The sequence below is a fragment of the Syngnathus floridae genome, chromosome 20, assembly GCF_059516105.1.
Source record: "Syngnathus floridae isolate MCC-2025c chromosome 20, RoL_Sflo_1.0, whole genome shotgun sequence".
In the NCBI taxonomy this organism is placed as follows: Eukaryota; Metazoa; Chordata; class Actinopteri; order Syngnathiformes; family Syngnathidae; genus Syngnathus; species Syngnathus floridae.
This window is the reverse complement of record NC_142432.1, coordinates 9,752,146-9,773,507: the sequence shown is the minus strand read 5'-3', so window position 1 is coordinate 9,773,507 and position 21,362 is coordinate 9,752,146. Positions and strand designations below refer to the sequence as shown.

Sequence of the window (21,362 nt, the reverse complement as noted above, 5' to 3'; positions counted from 1 at the left end):
AACACCATCCCGCAGTGAACAACACCATGCCGCATTGAACAACACCATGCCGCACTGAACAACACCATGCTGCACTGAACAACATTATGCTGCACTGAACAACACGATCCTGCATTGAACAACACCATGCCGCACTGAACAACACCATCCTGCACTGAACAACACCATGCCGCACTGAACAACACCATGCCGCACTGAACAACATTATGCCGCACTGAAAAACACCATGCCCCACTGAACAACACCATCCCGCACTGAACAACACCATGCCGCATTGAACAACACCATGCCGCACTGAACAACACCATGCTGCACTGAACAACATTATGCTGCACTGAACAACACGATCCTGCATTGAACAACACCATGCCGCACTGAACAACACCATCCTGCACTGAACAACACCATCCTGCACTGAACAACACCACCCCGCACTGAACAACACGATCCCGCATTGAACAACACCATCCCGCACTGAACAACACCATGCCGCACTGAACAACACCATTCCGCACTGAACAACACCATGCCGCACTGAACAACACCATGCCGCACTGAACAACACCATGCCGCACTGAACAACACCATGCCGCACTGAACAACATTATGCCGCACTGAACAACACCATGCCGCACTGAACAACACCATCCCGCACTGAACAACACCATGCCGCATTGAACAACACCATGCCGCACTGAACAACACCATCCTGCACTGAACAACACCATCCCGCACTAAACAACACCATGCCGCACTGAACAACATTATGGCGCACTGGACAACATTATGCCGCACTGAACAACACCATGCCGCACTGAACAACACCATGCCGCACTGAACAACACCATGCCGCACTGAACAACACCATGCCGCACTGAACAACATTATGCCGCACTGAACAACACCATCCCGCACTGAACAACACCATGCCGCACTGAACAACACGATCCCGCATTGAACAACACCATCCTGCACTGAACAACACCATGCCGCACTGAACAACACCATGCCGCACTGAACAACACCATTCCGCACTGAACAACACCATGCCGCACTGAACAACACCATCCTGCACTGAACAACACCATCCCGCACTGAACAACACCATGCCGCATTGAACAACACCATGCCGCACTGAACAACACCATCCTGCACTGAACAACACCATGCCGCACTGAACAACACCATGCCGCACTGAACAATACCATGCCGCACTGAACAACATTATGCCGCACTGAACAACATTATGCCGCACTAAACAACATTATGTCGCACTGAACAACACCATGCCGCACTGAACAACACCATGCTGCACTGAACAACATTATGCCGCACTGAACAACACGATCCCGCATTGAACAACACCATCCCGCAGTGAACAACACCATGCCGCATTGAACAACACCATGCCGCACTGAACAACACCATGCTGCACCGAACAACATTATGCTGCACTGAACAACACGATCCTGCATTGAACAACACCATGCCGCACTGAACAATACCATCCTGCACTGAACAACACCTTTCCACACTGAACAACACCATGCCGCACTGAACAACATTATGCCGCACTGAACAACACCATGCCGCACTGAACAACACCATGCCGCACTGAACAACACCATGCCGCACTGAACAACACCATGCCGCAATGAACAACACCATCCCGCACTGAACAACACCATGCCGCATTGAACAACACCATGCCGCACTGAACAACACCATCCCGCACTGAACAACACCACCCCGCACTGAACAACACGATCCCGCATTGAACAACACCATCCCGGACTGAACAACACCATGCCGCACTGAACAACACCATTCCGCACTGAACAACACCATGCCGCACTGAACAACACCATGCCGCACTGAACAACACCATGCCGCACTGAACAACACCATGCCGCACTGAACAACATTATGCCGCACTGAACAACACCATGCCGCACTGAACAACACCATCCCGCACTGAACAACACCATGCCGCATTGAACAACACCATGCCGCACTGAACAACACCATCCTGCACTGAACAACACCATCCCGCACTGAACAACACCATGCCGCACTGAACAACATTATGGCGCACTGAACAACATTATGCCGCACTGAACAACACCATGCCGCACTGAACAACACCATGCCGCACTGAACAACACCATGCCGCACTGAACAACATTATGCCGCACTGAACAACATTATGCCGCACTGAACAACACCATGCCGCACTGAACAACACCATGCCGCACTGAACAACACCATGCCGCACTGAACAACACGACGTCGCACTGAACAACACGACGCCGCACAGAACAACACGACGCCGCACAGAATAACACAATACCGCACAGAACAACACAATACCGCACAACCAGTTTTAGATAATATTACGTCGCAGTCATGTGACGCGGACATGACGTCAATAGGCGGAACTCACGGCAAAATTATAATCCGTGGGCGTGGCTTGCAACAGGAAGTAGGAAAGCGGCAGTTCTGGCAAACAAGACACAGCGGTTAGTAACACGATGACTAACAAGGCAAATATTTTTGTTTTCAGCTTGCAACTTGACCGTCTAGAGCGTACAAGGTAATTACAACTGTTTTTTTTTAGCCCTGAAAAGCGAGGGAGTGTGGCGTTTGGGAGGAATGTCGAACTCGGCGTCTGCTTCCAGCCACAGACGCCAAATTTCGACGATTATTTCGACTGGTCAACGGTTGTAAATTATTGCGTTGACTAAAAACTTTATTTAACTCTACTCTTAACTTTGCCGTTTCAGATATGCGGGTATTACACCGCGGAAATGACGTCAATAGGCTGAACTCTCGCCAAAATTCAAATCTGTGGGCGCAATGGCCTTGAGCGAGACACCGGATACAAACACGACGATTATCAACAGAAATATCTTTATTTTCTGCTTGCAAGTGGACCGTCTAGAGCGTACACGGTAAGTACAACTCATTGTGTTTAAAAAGATTTACGTTTGTGTAGTTTGCGTTGCGTTGTATCTGTGAATGTTGGTTGAGGCTAAATGTTAATGTTTAATTTCATTCCTTTAGGTTCCACGGTGTTTGTTGGCTGTATGTTTTCCACTGCAAGAAGAGGCTCGTATCATTGACCAGCAGGAGCTACAATGGTGAGTACCCCTTTCGTCTTCCATTTATGTTAAACACTTCCTATTTCATGTCTAACAGTACTCGATTTAACAAATAACCATAAATAAATACAGTGTGGGCAGTCACGTTAACATATGTGATTATCCTGCCTAATATGTTTATCACAAATATGTCACTAATCACTAATATGTTTATTTGTTTATCACAACACCTTTGGACCTTCAGCAATCGATTATTTCCCTTCATCTACATAGAGACAGAACGATGGTGTCTTAAACATCTCATTCATTTCACCAAATAACTTCACGCAGGTGGATAACGGCCGTCTCGGTCACGCTATGTTGCGTGATGCAGTTTTGAAGAACCAAATGCATTTATTCAATGAATAAGTCAAGCTAGTTCTATGTTTATGATGTTGTAAGTTACGGTACCGATTGAAGTTGAGTTCGAAGCCAGTGGAAAACAGCGCTGCGTTTGTGCTCTCCAGGTACAAATGTTGTGATCTCTGACTGACGACCGGGCGAGACTCGAGTAAGAGATGTCCAAACGAGCTCCGGCAGGGCGGGCCAAGGCGGAGCGAACGGACGCCCTTCAGGCCGCCAATGACGAGCTGAGAACCAAACTGATGGACGTCCAGTTAGAACTTCAGCAGGAGAAGAACAAGGTGAAAACCTCAACAGACAGACACTGCCTGCCTCCCTGCCTGCCTCCCTGCCTGCCTCCCTGCCTGCCTCCCTCCCTCCCAGTTTTCCCGATGTAGATTAGACATGCGTGTGCCATGACTGTGTCAGCCTACATCAACAAATGCACCGAGGACGTCAGCACCACTAAGAATATCATCACCCGGGGCAACCAACGACCCTGGATGACTGAGGAGGTACGTCAAACGCTACGAGCGCGGAACTCTGCCTTCAAGTCTGGCGACAAGGAGACACTGAGGACAGCGAGAGCCAACTTGAACCGTGCCATCAGGATAGCGAAGCGAGACCGCAGTCGAAAATTTCAGGATCGTTTCCACGACGTCAAAAACATCAGGAGTATGTGGCAAGGCATACGGGCGATTACAGACTACAACTCACCCTCCCCCCCCCCGGTGGGTGTAGTTGATGCTGACTTTCTAAATGGTCTAAATAACTTCTTTGGGAGGTTCGAGGCACTAAACGGCACTCCAGCAGTTAAAACTGTCCCCCATCAGGAAGAGGAGGTACTCTGCCTTGACTCCGCCAATGTGTTGAAGACCCTGAGGAGAGTCAACCCCTGTAAGGCCCCTGGCCCCGACAACATTCCTGGGCGTGTGTTCAGGGAATGTGCAAGTCATCTGGCTGGGGTCATCACAGACATTTTTAACACCTCGCTGGGCCAAGCCACAGTGCCGGCGTGCTTTAAGACTGCCTCCATCATTCCGGTGCCGAAGAAACCTCAAATCACCTCATTTAATGATTACCGGCCTGTTGCACTGACTCCGGTTATGATGAAGTGCTTCGAAAGGCTGCTTAAAGGTCACATCGTTTCCAGACTCCCCCTATTATTTGACCCGTTCCAGTTTGCCGACCGGCAAAACCGCTCCACTCAGGACGCCATCTCCTCCGTTCTTCACCTGAGCCTGGCTCACCTGGAGGAGAAGAACACCCATGTGCGGAGGCTGTTCCTGGACTTCAGCTCAGCGTTTAACACCATCATCCCACAGCATCTGGTAGGAAAATTGGAACACCTGGGCTTCAACACCCCCCTTCGCAACTGGCTGCTAGACTTCCTCACCAACAGACCTCAGTCAGTCCGGGTCGGACAGAACACCTCTGATGTCATCACCCTCAGCACAGGCTCCCTTCAGGGCTGCGTCCTGAGCCCCCTGCTGTGCACCCTGATGACACACGACTGCGTCCTCAGGTTCACCACCAATCACATCGTGAAGTCAGCAGACGACACAACGGTGGTGGGGCTCATCAGAGACAACAACGACCTGGACTACAGAGAGGAGGTGGAGCAGCTGGTGGGCTGGTGCAGAGAAAACAGCCTGATCCTGAATGAGGAGAAGATGAAGGAGATCATCGTCGACTTCAGGAAAAAACAGCCTCACCACGCTCCACTGATCATCAACAGCTCAGCTGTGGAGGTGGTCAGCACCACCAAATTCCTGGGGGTCCACATCACAGAAGACCTCACCTGGACTATGAACACTACGGCACTGGTCAAGAGGGCACAGAAGCGCTTGTACTTCCTGCGGAGGATGAGGAGAGCCCACCTGCCCCCACCCATCATGAGGACGTTCTACAGGAGCACCATAGAGAGCATTCTGACAAGCTGTCTCTCTGTGTGGTGTGGAGGCTGCACCGCCTCCGATTGGAAGAACGTGAGGAGAGTGGTGAGGACAGCAGAGAGGATCATAGGGGCTCCTCTTCCCTCCATTCAGGACATTTCATCTCAGCGCTGCATGTCCCGTGCCCGTAACATCATCAATGACCCATCACACCCCCACCATGGACTGTTCTCCCTGCTGCCCTCTGGGAAGAGGTTTGCAGCATCCGCTGCAGGTCCACCAGGTTCTGCAACAGCTTTTTCCCTGCTGTCATCAGACTGTTGAACACTAGAACTGTTGAGCTCTAAACTGAACTCTGCATCACACATTCACAGAACTGTACTTTATGACACTACGGACCTCTATCTTGCACTATCTCGCACTACCAACTTTACTGAACTTGTATAAACCCTTTAAATAGAAGTTTAATACATGGTTTAGCATTCCTCTGCACACTCTTGAATACTGTTTTGCCTACTTGCACTATTGCATAATTATCACTGCTGCACTTTATACTTATTTTTAATATATATATATATATATATATATATATATAGTATATATGTATATATATATATTTTCATAGGATATGTTACTTCTATTCAACTGCAATATCACTACTTTGTTGTAAGACGTATGCAACGGAATTTCGTTTTGTATGCACCATGTGCAGACAAGATGACAATAAAGTTTGTCTAAGTCTAAGTCATGTCAGGTCAGCTGTCTGGAGAGAGAGAGAAGTCAGGACCTGCGGGCGGAGCACCACCGTGCCACCGCCGCCATGACGGAACTCAAAAGCAAACTCCATGAGGAGAAGCAGAAAGAGTTAGCCATTACCAGGGAGACATTACTGCGGCAGCATGAAATGGAGCTGATGAGAGTGATCAAAATCAAAGATGGAGAGATCCAGCGACTGAATGCCTTGGTCCTCAGCCTGAGGGACGGCTCCATGGACAAGGTGATCCGCTCTATCCGTGTCTGACTATCCGCACGCCACGTCGGGCTTCGATGCGGCCGCTACCGTATTGTGTAGCTTGTCCCCAGTAAGCGTCGCGGCGCTCCGTTGCGGTCTCAACGGCCCGGTGTGGCGCAATGTCTGCTCAGGTGAGGAGGGGGGGCGCTTTGCTGGCGGAGGTGGAGGAGACGCGGCGGTGTCGGGAGACCGAGCGGTGTCGCCTCCACCAGGAGCGCGGAAGAAGCCCTGGCAGCGGCCCAGCAGGCCTGGCAGTCCCGAGCGGCCGAGCTCCGATCGGCTCATCACCAGCATCGGGAGGAGCTGAGCCGAACCAAGAGAGACTGCGAGAGGGAGATCCGCCGACTGGTAGGACTGATCAGATGCGCGGTGCGTGGCTATGTTCCCAATTTCGTTGTATACCTGCAGTGCAATGACACCTAAGGCATTCTATTCTATTCTATTTCACAAGAAGAAAATGTCCGGTTGCTCGCTTCGCTTTTGTCACAGCAAAGGTGTTCTAGTCGATTCAAGAAAAAAATTGGCCGGTTGCTCTCTTTGTTTTTGTCACAATTCTGGCAAATGAGTTTGCCCGCCTGCCTGAGCGCTCCCCGTTTGTACATCCAGACGGATGAGATCAAGCTGAAAGACAGAGCGGTTAGTGTTTTGGATGAAGCCCTGGGGCCGGCCACGTCCACCGCCTTCAGCTGCAGACTCAGGCTGCCGAGCAGCAGATCGCTGCCCTGAGGGATTCCCAAAGGGCGGGCCTAAACTACCCTGGAAGTGGGGTCAACGCCGCTACTAGCAATCCTCTTCATTGCGTAAGCCACCTCATCACACACTTGCAGTACGCATGACTTAGTTCGTTGCTGGAGGAAGGTAGCACAAAAACAGTTTTGAACTTTGAACGAGTGCTTGTGTGTGTGTGTTGCGGGGCGTTTTCAGTCTCAGGAGGATCGGGACACGCGACGGTTTCATCTGAAAATCGCTGAGCTCAGCGCAGTCATCAGGAAACTGGAGGATCGAAACGCCCTGCTTTCTGAAGAGCGCAATGAACTGGTAATTTATTGACGGCACGCTTGAAGGTTTGCGCTACGTTTGATGCGCGCCATCCAGCGAGGCACCCATTGCGCTTGCTTATTAGTTGAGCGGCGCGGCGAGTCGGTTGCCTGGTAGATGTCTTTTATTGGGAGCCAAAGCCACGATTCCGTTCAAACCGATGCAAAAGGAATGGATACGTTCTGGCCCGCGTGTTGTGCGTCTTTCACATCCCGCACTTCATGCTTGCAGCTAAAGCGACTGAGAGAAACAGAAAGCCAGTTTCTGCCACTCCTGTACAAAAACAAACGCCTGAGCAGGAAGAATGAAGAACTCTCGCTGGTGCTGTGTCGCCTTGAAAACAAAGTGCGCTTTGTCACCCAGGAGAACGAGGAGATGGCAAGCTTGGTAAGTCGACGCGGACAACGGCGGCGTGCCAACAGAGTCCACTGCATTTGTGTTCCACAGAGAAGGCCTAGTTCGCTCAATGACCTGGACCGCGGTTGCGGCCAGCAGGACGGTGAAATGGAGTTCCTTCAAGTTGTGGAGCAGCGGCACATCATCGACGACTTGTCCAAGGTCTTCAGGCAGGCGACTCGGTGCACGTACGGCAGCGCCGCGCTCGCTCGCTGTCGCCAGGAAACCTTTTCCGTCCAAAGCTTGGCCGGCGGCCGCCATCCAAAAAATTGGCCCCTTAAATTCCGACCTTTCAAGCAGGAGCATTGTGCGCACGCGTTTGAACACGCTTTAGACTTGTTTTGCCGTTTTCAGCAGCTCAAAGCTCCCGTTTTGTCAGCGCCTTTGCCACTCGCTGTGCGCTGAAAACGACGGACTTGCCCGGCTGCTCAGCCCGTCAACCATGAGCCGCGAGCGCGACGTCATTGTCCGTAGGCAGCTAGTGGCAAAATGCACCCTGTTAGAGTTGCGCTCGCTCCAACTTATTTTGCAAGAACCACACGGGAGACAAGTAAGTTCTTTTGGACACCTGCAGGTGGAGAGTCCATCCGTTGTACGAATGAAGTCTGACTCTCGGCTCCTGCACGAGCATTTTAATTAAGAGAAACAGGGTGGGTGTAAGAGTGGATTGAATAGAGGAAGCCCTTGACCTCTAGTCAAAACATAGCAAGGGGTGTTTTACGACTTTGTGTAGGAAGGGATAAGCGATAGGGATAAATAAGGGATAAATAATATTATTTATTACAGGTCGCAGTCAAAGTCAAAGCAACACAATGATACGATAAAGATAATCTGGAAAACCCTGACACACCCTGTAGTTGTCACTTTTGGAAAAGACGAGCGTCCCTCCAATCATCGCCGGTGACGTGTTTTTCAGGCTCTGGAGACAGGAGCTCATGTCAGAAATGTCATTGTGACTCGCGTTTGTTTCTGCGCCGGAGCCGTTCGTTCCCTTTGCATCCAAAGAATCTCAAAGGCGGATTATTTGTGTCGACAGGAGAGAGATTTGCTGCTACGATACCGACGTCGAGAATCTCTGAGGAGGAACAAAGCGTGAGGTCCTGCAAGGTGAGTCTGTTTGTTTGCGGCTGCTTGGTGTTGCGCAAGATGAAATGGCCTTTTTCTCGCTATCGTTCCTCTCGTCGATTCATCGTGAGGTGTCGCTTCAGTTTGTTCAGAGAGATGTTTGCTTCCGCGCCCGCAGGTCATCGAAACATTTTACGGCTACGACGAAGACGTGTTGGTGGACTCGGACGGATCGTCCTTGTCTTTTCACACCGACAGAACCCCCGACACGGAACCCGAAGAGGTAGCCCGCCATTTCTGCCAGCGTATTGGCACCAAACATTCCTCTTCAGCCTGGAATCGGACTCGTCTTTGCGTCGCGGGTGCTTTGTCGCCGGTCTGACTGATTCTGGTACTAGTGCTGTGTTGCATTGGTGTGTGCATGAAGAGGCGGAGCTTCGCTACCGCCAGCTGACGCAAGAATATCAAGCGCTGCAACGAGCCTACGCTCTGCTAGCCCAGACCAGCGAAGGGGACTACGACGCCAAGAGCGTACACGGTAAGTAACACTCGTTGTGTTTAAGGAGATTTACGTTTAATTAATGTTTAATTTCATTCCTTTAGGTTCCACGGTGTTTGTTGGCTGCAAGTTTTCCACTGCAAGAAGAGGCTCGTATCATTGACCAGGAGCGAGCTACAATGGTGAGTAGCCATAACATTTATGTTAAACACTTCCTATTTCATGTCTAACAGTACTTGATTTAACAAATAACCATAAATAAATACAGTGTGGGCACTGAAGTTAACATATGTGATTATACTGCCTAATCTGTCACCGAGTAGATTGTTGCAAAGTAATATAAGATCCAAAGTTGTAATTCAGAATAGTTTTCAAAAGAAGGCCATTAGAATTATATACAAGTCTGATTACCCTGAACATAACAACAAGCTATTAATTAAATCACAAATTCTTCAATTCAAAGATTTGGTAGATTATCAGACAAATAATGTCTAACAGTAATTGATTTAACACATCACGATAAGTAGATTGAGTGTGGGCACTCTCAAGTTAACATATGTGATTATACTGCCTAATCTGTTACAGAGTATGTTGTTGCCAAGTAATGTAGAATAGATCCAAAGTAGTAATCCAGAATAGTTTTGAAGAGGCCATTAGAATGATAAACAAATCTGATTACCTTGAACATAATAACAAGCTAAGTGTTTAATATGTCCTATGAAGTCAAAATTGGGCACCATCATGTGGTGAAATTTGGAATTGCATCACATCCAATTTTGCCTGGGAACAAACAGATTACATAAATCTTAGTTTTGAATAAGCCACTCCTTCTCAAACAAGTAAACTCTGCCCATTTTGCGCAGTAGATGTTCTGTTAATATCTAGTATTTATACAAAGTCATAATTTAAATTGCTTTCAACCTTCATTCATCGGTTCAACCAACATTACTCGCTCTTATTACCAACTTGTATTGATTTAACTAAGCGTTTAATACTTCCTATCAGGTCTCAAATCGAGATTTGGCAAAATACAATTTCAGCAAATCCAATTTTGCCAGGGAACAAAAATAGATTAAATAAACTAAATAAGTCCTCTTCCCATTAAATAAATCAGAAAAGTCTGTCTTGTAACCAGTCCTCTTCAAACAAGTAAAGTCTGCCCATTTTGTGCCGTAGATTTTGTGTCTATGCCTAGTATTTAAACAAAATTATCATTTAAACGACTTCTTTCCTTCATTCACTTTGGAAATTTGGAATTGCAGCAAATCGAATTTTGCCAGGGAACAAAAATAGATCAATTAAACTAAATAAGTCTTCTTCCCATTAAATAAATTAAAAAAGTCTGTCTTGTAACCAGTCCTTTTCAAACAAGTAAAGTCTGCCCATTTTGTGCCGTCGATTTTGTGTTAATGCCTAGTATTTATACAAAATCATAATTTAAAGGACTTCATTCCTTCATTCACTTTGGAAATTTGGAATTGCAGCACATCAAATTTTGCCTGGGAAGAAAAGTAGATTAAATAAATTTAATAAGTCTTACTACTTCCCATTAAATAAATTAAATACGTCTTACTTGTTCCCACTCCTTTTCAAAAAAGTAGTTTAAAACGAGGGCCCTTCACTCAATCTTTAACCTCAACCCCGCACGTTGTGTTGTATCTGTGAATGTTGGTTGTGGCCAAATGATAGTTTTCTTTCATTCGGTTAGGGTTAGGGTTAGGGTTAGGGTTAGGTATTTTGAGTTTTACTCGCTAAACCTTCCCCAAAGGGTCCGCCGACCCTGTCGGTTAGATAGAAGGCAACGGAAGGCACGGGCCTACGCATGTCTCACCAGTAAACCTCGCCGTACCAGGTCACATAAAATCTGGATTGGGTACGAAGGACGGCGAAGTGAGACTGCACTCCTGCCAGAACCTCCCCCGAGTAGCTGAGGCGCCACCCAGGTCTTCGGCCAGCAAGATGGAAATACAGTGAAAAGCGACAGAAAAGTACAGACCTATGAGACTACCCTTGTCTTAAATTGTGTCTATTAACTCTTAGTTGTGTTTGAACTAATATATTTTTTTATTATATATTGTTTTAAAACCAACCGTTTTGTTTACAAAGAGTCCCATTAAGTCGTCCTTGTTGTGGGTAATTTGAACGTCATAATTTTGTAGACACGTCATCAGTAGTGGACCTTGGGGTCACAGAGTGTTTCGGCCATTATCACCAGACACCCTCGCCCAAGGGAGGCCCCGCCGGGGTTGATCGAGTCCCGGAGTGTGTCTACCTGGTCAATTAAAATTACAGTTATTTGTCAAGTCAACTGCCCAGCTTTAACGCAGACAGAAAAGATCAATAGGTCAGTCTTTGTCCCTTTTAATTTATTGATTCATTGAATTTAAACCATCATTACGTATGTTTGTATTTAACGCAGTGTTATATTATTTCATTCAAGTTTCTGGCCAAGTTTATCAGCATAATTGGAGGTCTGTCTGTAGTCCAATTGTGATGAAAACCCTTTAAACCATTATATCCATGCAATTAATATTATTTTATCAAAGGGACTGTGTTCGTATCATCTGTTTATCTGACATTTATCAACCGGAATAATCTAACCTTAGGAGATTGTCATTCCCAGCGCCACTTTCTTGGTTCACGGTGTCACTGTCAATGGCAAATTCCCATGATCCTCAGCGAAGTGTCACGGCGGGAGATTTGAGGGCGGCTTACCTTATGAGCCTGGTCCATGGAACACTTCCTGAAGTCCAACTCTTCATCCAGGTAGCCCTTCTGCTTGCAGAACATATCCTAGCACAGCTCAAGGTCAGAATTGTTGGGGCACATTGCCGGAGTTCCCCTTGGCTGATGTCGCGTGTCTGTCTACCTTCTCACTTTCAATGTCCAACATCTTCTGTTGAAGTGCTGACTTGGTCACTTTGATGTATTCTAACCACTGAGGAAAGGCTGCTGTCACATAAGCAGAATGCGAGAGCGTGCGTGGACGTGCGCGTTACCTTCTCCGCTAGGGTGAGAAGGGTCCTGGCGTGAATCACGACCACCTGCTCCTCGTTGGTGAGATTCTGCAAGAGCCCAAAGGCACAGCGTCAACAAGCTTCTTTCAGCGCAAAGCCTTCCAAAAGTCACATTTGAGCCGCCGAGTCTCGTGGAGTGCGAACATAAGGAGTTCGACATGCACTTACGGCGTTATAGCCCAGGATGTCCAGCTTCTTCATCAGATCACTGATGACGATGTCCGGGGGAAAGGCGCAAGGAGCAATGTAAGGTGTTCTGGGACCTCGGGTTAAGGTTAGGGTTGCGAGGGACGCCTTACGTACGCTCACGCCCTCGGCCTCGCAGTAGATCTGCAAAGGGCTGAGGCCGTCTGGGAAACAGACTTGCAGAAACTTCAAGACGGGGGAGCGCCACTCCCTCTCCTGAAAGGCAGAGGCATGCATCCGTCCGTCCGTCCGTCCGTCCGTCCGTCACATCTCTGGCCTCAACACGCTTGTGCGAGTCTTCCCACCTCCAGCTCCAGGATGCGGAACTCAAGCAGTTCGTTTTGGTCTCGGATATCCTGGATGTGCTCTTTCAGACGCGCTTCTTCCGCCTCCATCCGCCTGACCTGAAAAGACAGTCAGACCTCATCTGCGGGGCTTCCCGACGGGTGTGACGGCAAGCGACTCCGCCCAGCGCCTTTCTTTCCGTCACCTTTTCGGCCAACTGCTGATTGCTCTGACGCAGCAGCTGCTTCTCCTCCACCCACTTGACATTCTAGAAGAGACAAACGCGTGGACAGCTTTGGAATGTTGTGTCATTTTCATCCACAAATTCTTTGGTTGACTGGAAAATGACATTTGCTTTTATCCGCATTTTCCCAGCCACGTTCGGGGGGGGGGGGGGGGGGGGGTTGGTCCAGTAATGCCAGACGAATGAGTGACTGAAGAATGTAGCTATTTTGTCTGAGAAAAAGGTGTGCTCATTGATGAGCTTACCTGTCCTTGTTGCTTCAGCGCTGACTCCAGATCTGCTACTCTGCTTTGATAGTGACCCATTTCTACCATCAGCTTTTCTCTGGTCTGAAAGGAGGAGGAGGGAGGCTCCTCCTCCTCCTTTCAGACCAGAGAACACCCGAGGCTGGGTGAGAACGGGGAGGCTGCGACCCGGCCGGGGGTTGCGGGAAGGGGCGCCACCTTGATCTCTGTTAGGGTTTTCAGGTTAGTTTGATCCTATGATTATGTTGGAATGTAACCTGTAATAATTAAACTCGCTTGTCCTGTCTTAACGAAAGTAGTAGAACAAAGTGCTAAGATCTTTTGAACTGATTGACTAGCTGCAGAGGAAGCAATCAAAGTGTTTTGTTCACACAACATCGTGAAGGACCCCCTGCTGTGCTTTGATCAGCCAGGGGCTTCGGCCATTTGTCTACTCTGACCCCCACTCTCAACCCCCACTCTGTTTCTCTTAATAAATATCCCCTCGCAGGAACAAGGGTTCAGACTTCATTCCTTGAACGAGTGAACTCTGCACCTGCAGGTGTCTAAAAAGGACTTGCTTGTCTCCCGTGTGGTTCTTGCAAAATAAGTTGGAGTGAGCAAATCTCTAACATTTTGGTGCCGAAACCCGGGACCCTCATACCCGCTATCTGGCTGACGAAGGAGGACGTGCTGCATTGTCGACAAGCCAGCGTCCATTAGGAGGACCTGGAGAAGAACGTCCTGGGAAGAGAATTCTTCGCTGGGCCAGCATCTTAGGTCTGCCTTCGTCTGACAGAGGTGGATTGACGGGACCCGGCAGTGCAACGAACCAAGGGAACAAGTAAGTTAAAGGCCTTAAGTTGTGTGCACGAGAGCCAGCTTGGGTTCAAGTCCCAGTGGAATGAACAGGCTAAGAAAAGCAGAGCTTCTTTTTCGTTCATCGAAGAAGTGTGTAGACTCTTCTTTGTCTGTTTTTCCGAGCTGAGGGATCTGGCTTGGGTTAGAGTCCCAGTGGAAGGAACGTGCTAAGAAACACGGAGCTTCTTTTTTGTTAATCAAAGAAGGGCGTAGATTGTTCTTGGTATGTTTTTCCAAGCAAAGAATAGCTTGGGTTCAAGTCCCAGTGGAAGAAACGGGCTAAGGAAAACAGAGCTTCTTTTTCTTAATTGAAGAAGGGCGTAGATTTTTTCTTTTGTCCGTTTTTCCAGCTGTTTGGAGGGTTTTACACTCATCCCTGGATAGGCCTAAAAAGCGCTGGAGTTTGTGTGATTGAGAGTGTGACTGGTAGGATAAATTGACTAAATAGCAGTTCTAGCATTGATCCACGGCAATAATACAGGCTAGTAATTTGTTGAAAGGTCAATTTAAACCTGCATTGAGGATCCTCAAACAAATAAATAAAGAAATAATAATAATAATATTTTTGAGAAAAAGAAATTGTATAACCTAAACCTACTAGAATTAATATGGGAAATAAAAACGGTAAATCTCTACCTCTTGACGGAGATGAGAAGTACATGGCGAGTAGATTTCTTAATTGTATGCAATATATGCCAAAGTGGAAGAAAAAGTATGGAGTAGAAGGGAAGTTGAGAGTTGAAGTGTGGAAGATAGTAGTTGATGTTTTGGAAGAGAGTGTGGAAAGAAAGAAAAATGGGCTGAAAAAGAAAAGAAAAGAGAGAGAATTGGATTGTGCTAAAATCTGGTTAAAAGCTTCACAAGAGAGAAGAGAACAAATCCAAAAGACAAAAGATAGAAAGATGAAAGGTGATGAGGCTGAGACTATGTTTGTCAGGCCGGAAGACAATGAGGCCACAGTGCGCAGGCGCACTGCTGCGGCCGCGACTCCAGCCGACGCTGAAGGGGCAGCTCGAGCAGAGGAGCAAGAGGGGCCTTCCGCTCGTACGCAAAACTTGTATCCAAGCTTAACAAACCTGCATCCCCCCCCATATAACAGCAAAGGAAGTCAGGGTCACGCTAGTAGAAGTCCTGTACAAACAAGAAGTTTGACCACTGCTGCTAGATTTTCTCAAAATTTAGACAAGGTTGATGTATGCCCAATGATACAGGTGCCAAACCCTAATGTAGGGGAAGGCCAACTCCCACATACATATGTTTTCCGGCCATGGACTTTGGAAGAGGCAAGAAAAGCAGTTGAAGGGGTTATCCCTGTTGCTGAAGACCCAGATAAATGGGCAGAGGACATGGCTGGAATTATACATTCCTATAGACTGAATGGACATGAGGCAGGAGAAGCTGCAATGTCCTCCTTGGGAAAAGACTGGGCGAAGGTTAGAGGAAATTATACAGGTAGAAATAATCAAGGGCCTTTTCCCTATCCCATTGAGGAAAATCAATTGGGAGGGGAGTATGCAGCACAATGGAATGGTCTTGTGCAAAGAGTGCGAACTATATTTCAAAGACGAGCGAATTATGGTCATTTGGCAGGAATAAAACAGAAGCCTGGCGAAGATACTGATGATTTTCGTTTGAGATTTGAAAAAGAATTCAGGGTGCATAGTGGCATCCCATTCAATGATGCAGATGAGAGTGCTTATCAGCAACATCTTAAAATTCCGCTCCTCACTGGTTTCCCCCCTGACTTGGGCAGTTGGGTGAGAAAACACTTGGTGGAAGCGGACACTGCTTGGTTTACAAAAAACATGCAGTGGCCCAGAGACGCTGACAAAGGGATTGAGAAAGGCAAAAGTTTTGATGTATTTCATCTAGATGATGATAATGATCTAAATGAAGATACAACAATCTTCTACCAAAGTTCCCAAAGGGGCAGAGGAGGAGTTAGATACCAACAACGTCGCAAGCCACCATTCAAATCAAAACCCCCATCAGATTCAGACAATTGTTGGAACTGTGGGAGACGAGGACACTTTGCACGAGAGTGTCGTTCTGCAAAGCAATATCAATCAAAGGGTGCAGGAAGGGGCAGAGGAAAAGCCAATTTTTTTGGCATGACAAGCTTCCTCCTCTTTGACCGCTTATGCTCATACAGAGAAAGAAAGAATAGATGCCCATATGACAGCAATACATGTCATTGTCAGATTATTAGAATTTTTTTAGATTATTAGAAGTCTTGTCCATCCAAGAAGTATGACAATGCTGTTTGTATGCCCAAATTACAAATGACTAGAGCTCAATTTGTGTTACACTAAAGTTAAAATATGCAAATCAAGTGGTAAAGAAATGCAACTTGCTTCTAGAAGATAAATAAATAAAATTAGAATGTGCTGTCCTCGTGTGCACGGGAGGGACCAGCTCATGATCGATCACAGGAAATGGCCAGCCTGTGACGAATCATTGTTGCTGAGACCTACCTTCTGCACGCGAGAGCTGTGCATGTGTGTGCGTATGTGTTAAAGTTAAAGTTAAAGTCCCAAATTGATGAAGATTGGCTAAACTTTTAGTATAAAGAAATTTGCTAGACTGTTGTCTATTCAATTTACACCGCAGAACAGAAACAATTTTGACAGATAAAAATGAGAGGAAAAGAGAGTAACCTGTTTGCGAGCAGAAACTAATCCACACTAGTGCATGTTAAGTGTCAAGCCCACATGAGAAATTCGAAGAAAAAAAAAATAAAAAATAAAAAAATAAAAATAAAAAACGACAGAACATGCTTTCAGGAATTGGAAGGAGCTAAATTGTGAATTTAAGATTTTGCAATGCTACATTTAATAGGAATAATTGATTGGTTGTGTTATAAGATTATACAAAATTCTAAATTCAAGCTAAATCTGAGCGATTGAGTTCTTCAAATTTAAAAACAAAGAAAAAAATTCAGATTAATTTGCCAGTTGTTTGTTTTAGTTAATTTTTTTTTGGACTGGTGGATTGTTCTACCAGGAAACCTGATTGAAAATGATATATGAATGTTGTGTGGTGAGCTTGGATGAATTGGGACCAATGTGATAGTATGACTCCTTTTTGGAGACTGTGTGAGATGCATATGATGAGCATTGATGAATGATTGCCTGAATGAGAGGTTGAATGGTTGAAGTCGTTGGTGACTACTATAGAAAATTAGTAGAGCGACTGTGATGAAAGAGTGATTTTGAGCAGGTTGAATGTTAGAAAGAAACACGTAGCTTTTGGATTGATAATTAACTAGAGAAAAAACTGGAGAATCGGTAACACATGTAGAAGATGTGTGAACTGAGAAATTGAGAAGCGTTTTGGAAAGAAAGTCAAATTAAATGATGATGGTATGATCGTATGTAGTACAGAACGCGTTCTCCCAAAAAGTTTGTCAAGGTGTGAGGCATGGGCGTTGCCAAGCCTCAAAAGGAGGGAGTGAGTAGGACAGATAGAGGAAGATAGTAAGAATACAACACTTTATGACAATGAATTTTCGAATACATTTGGTGTTATACTGTGGTAAATTTTTTGTTCTGGTGTAGATAGGTTAGCAACACGAGAGATTTAGAGGTTCAAAAGAAAGACAGTTAAAAGAAAACCTTTTTGATTTGGACAATTGCAGGCTAACAGGAACATGAGAACGATAAGAACTATGAGGTGGGATCCAATTTCTTTGGGGAGATTGAGAATTCACAGCACCATACTCTAAGTCACATTTTTGAGCAAGCATGACAACATGTGAGAGGTCAAGACATACAGATCAGGGCTTGATGTGGAAAGCAGACCTCGATGAGTTGATTTTCAATAATGATACTGAAGACAACATACTGTCTGATTAAATTGGAACTATAGATAAAATGTAGCTCAAAAAAAAAATAGGATGAGTTGCAGGATTTACAATATAAAAACGAGATCGCTGTTATTAGAAGAATTTGAAGTTTGGTAAACAAACGTTACCAGCAAATTGATGGAAGCAGCTACATTTGGAAATAGTCTTACAAGTTTGATGTCCCAGCCTGTCATTCTCAGTGTCAGGGTCCCTGAAACCCAATCCGAGACTTCACCTGCAGCCGTGAACAACTACAAAATGGTGCCTGGCTCTGAAGCACCTTTGACCTTTGGCGAAGGACAAGAAAAGACTGCTGTTGTGCTTGGAGAAGGACAAGTACACTCCGGAGGACAGACAACATCCTCGGGGACGGGAAAAGACAGTGAAAAGCGGAGGAACTCACAATGATGAAAATTGACTCATTTGAACAATGGACTCATTCAAGAGTGATGGATGGGGTCGCTCTGAAGCAACAACAAAAGAACACGAACTTGAGAGGGTGAAGTGCAGCAAAAAGATATGGACTTGGAGTGTCCGCCAACCAAATCGCACTCCTTGCTACGGCGTTACCAAATTTGGTGAAGCTTGGTTCAAAGTGGAAGGGAGATTCATTGTGCACTGAGTTTGACAGAACTGAGGAGATTTGATAAATAAATAAATAAAAATTTGAAAAATACGTAGGGCTACAGAGAAAAGCATTATAATCAGAGATTGAACGGATTTGGATAAAACAAATAGGCTAAAACGGTAGGAAACAAGAGCAAGATCTGATATTTTGGCTCATCAAGCTTAAGACGTAGAGGTCGAGTTATATAAATTTTAGAACAGGACATTTGGCAGTCAGGAGGGAGCTAGGTTGCTCAATGTACCTACTCAATACAACAGTAAGGTTTTTTGTGCCACAGTGGAGGTTGGATGGTCAGAAAGTTAGGTACGTTCAATTTTTGACATTCACACAATCATGCATAGGAATCACAAGGCGACAGTTAACAAGACAATGACTGCAATAGGGGCCACCTACGACTGCACCGACATGAAAAAGTAGAAGCGAGAGAGCAGAGTATGGGATTATATGCTAAAACGTCTGCTATACAGTTGCCGATAGGAGATTCTATCAAAAGAAGCTACATGAGAGATGGATTAGAATCCCTTTGTGTGTGTGTGTGTGTGTGTGTTCACACCCTGTGTGGGTGTGAGCGTGTGAGGAGAAAGAAGGCATGGGTAAGACAATCTCTTTTAAACCAGGAGGCAATAAATGGGAACGCCCCTGTCATAAATAGTTTTTGGTTAAAGGGAATCATTAGGAGGTGTTCAAACTCTTCCCGCAAACACTCCTATTTGCCAGTTAAATGGGCACGACAATTGACTACGAGAGTTGCAAACAACAAATGAAGAGCAGTCCTTGGCAGATTATATGATCAGGACGCTCAAACTGTGTCAAAGACAAATTTACTGCCGCTTGATCTTTCCTCCTCACAGGTCGACAACCCCATCAATCCAGGAGACTGGGTCTACATCAAAGTCATCAAAAGAAGGAACTGGGCCAGCCACGACAGGAGGGACCATTCTAAGTCTTGCTGACTACACATCCAAGGTTGCAGGACCCACAAATGCATTGACGACGACTGCTCTCCAGGAGGGAACTGGATGGGAGCTTTGGACATCACCGCTGTGTGCCAGGATGAGAGAGCCGTTTTCAACGTGTAAGGGCTCTACTACCAACATGGCTACACCATCGAACGGAACATACTTCATACAGAATGGCTGGTGGCTTTGTGGTCACAAGGTTTATCCGATGCTGCCCGCCAACTGGACACGAGCGTGTGCGCCAGTGTGTGTGACAGACCTCACCTACAGACTACAACATCATCAGCTGACGAAAACGCGAGCACATATACAACTTCTTAGACGTGACAGATGTGATGATGATAATGAGACGTGGATTGCGTAGATGCTGTTCTGTTGAGCATGTTTTACGGAATCTTGTTGATTTGACCATCAAATATGCTTCGCAAGTAATAGATACGCTGATGTACTGTTTCTTTGTTTTTCTTTTTATTTTTTAATGATAGCATTCTGGTCGCCTGTGGCAACGGGGCCGTGTAAGAATTTTCCTGCTAATAACATCTGGCCAGCAGGTTTTTCGCTTACACAATAAGTTTGATCTGGGGTATTGAGGTAATGCCTCATCTTCACTGGATAGTGTTGCTATCATTGTTTGTTGTTTTTATTTTTACCATTCTGCTTTCTTCATTATACGTATATATGTTTTCTTGCTTGTCTTTGTTGTTTGGGGTGGCATAATCATATGATAAATCAGGAGGGAGATGTTAGGGTTTTCAGGTTAGTTTGATCCATTGATTATGTTAGAATGTAACCTGTAATAATTAAACTCGCTTGTCCTGTCTTAACGAAAGTAGTAGAACAAAGTGCTAAGATCTTTTGAACTGATTGACTAGCTGCAGAGGAAGCAATCAAAGTGTTTTGTTCACACAACATCGTGAAGGACCCCCTGCTGTGCTTTGATCAGCCAGGGGCTTCGGCCATTTGTCTACTCTGACCCCCACTCTCAACCCCCACTCTGTTTCTCTTAATAAATATCCCCTCGCAGGAACAAGGGTTCAGACTTCATTCCTTGAACGAGTGAACTCTCCACCTGCAGGTGTCTAAAAAGGACTTGCTTGTCTCCCGTGTGGTTCTTGCAAAATAAGTTGGAGTGAGCAAATCTCTAACAATCTCCTTCTCGGCGTCGTAGTCCCCTTCGCTGGTCTGGGCTAGCAGAGCGTAGGCTCGTTGCAGCGCTTGATATTCTTGCGTCAGCGAAGCTCCGCCTCTTCATGCACACACCAATGCAACACAGCACTAGTACCAGAATCAGTCAGACCGGCGACAAAGCACCCGCGACGCAAAGACGAGTCCGATTCCAGGCTGAAGAGGAATGTTTGGTGCCAATACGCTGGCAGAAATGGCGGGCTACCTCTTCGGGTTCCGTGTCGGGGGTTCTGTCGGTGTGAAAAGACAAGGACGATCCGTCCGAGTCCACCAACACGTCTTCGTCGTAGCCGTAAAATGTTTCGATGACCTGCGGGCGCGGAAGCAAACATCTCTCTGAACAAACTGAAGCGACACCTCACGATGAATCGACGAGAGGAACGATAGCGAGAAAAAGGCCATTTCATCTTGCGCAACACCAAGCAGCCGCAAACAAACAGACTCACCTTGCAGGACCTCACGCTTTGTTCCTCCTCAGAGATTCTCGACGTCGGTATCGTAGCAGCAAATCTCTCTCCTGTCGACACAAATAATCCGCCTTT

At 46.4% G+C, this 21,362-nt stretch overlaps 1 protein-coding gene and 1 long non-coding RNA gene across 2 annotated transcripts; one reads left to right on the top strand and one right to left on the bottom strand.

Moving 5' to 3' along the window:
- The first annotated feature begins 8,269 nt into the window (after positions 1–8,269).
- LOC148381223 (uncharacterized) lies at positions 8,270–9,574 on the top strand. The gene is made up of 4 exons (XR_015854725.1): positions 8,270–8,930; positions 9,067–9,171; positions 9,316–9,426; positions 9,492–9,574. It is a non-coding gene; the product is annotated as an uncharacterized LOC148381223 (long non-coding RNA).
- A 1,450-nt stretch (positions 9,575–11,024) lies between these two features.
- Positions 11,025–12,823, bottom strand: LOC148381222 (janus kinase and microtubule-interacting protein 3-like). Its single transcript, XM_088364164.1, has 4 exons — positions 12,799–12,823; positions 12,573–12,754; positions 12,387–12,452; positions 11,025–12,325 (listed from the first exon to the last, which is right to left on the bottom strand). Exons 1-4 carry the CDS (start codon positions 12,821–12,823, stop codon positions 12,197–12,199), a joined length of 402 nt encoding a protein of 133 aa, XP_088220290.1. The 3' UTR covers positions 11,025–12,196.
- Between the last annotated feature and the right edge of the window lie 8,539 nt (positions 12,824–21,362).

Bases quoted from the DNA above. Each gene is read 5' to 3' on its own strand.
- LOC148381222 (XM_088364164.1), bottom strand. From the start codon at position 12,823: ATGCCTCTGCCTTTCAGGAGAGGGA. The intron at 12,453-12,572 runs GTAAGTGCATGT...GGGCTCTTGCAG, and splicing joins ACATCCTGGGCTATAACGCC to AATCTCACCAACGAGGAGCA. The intron at 12,326-12,386 runs GTAACGCGCACG...GCCTTTCCTCAG, and splicing joins TTCTCACCCTAGCGGAGAAG to TGGTTAGAATACATCAAAGT.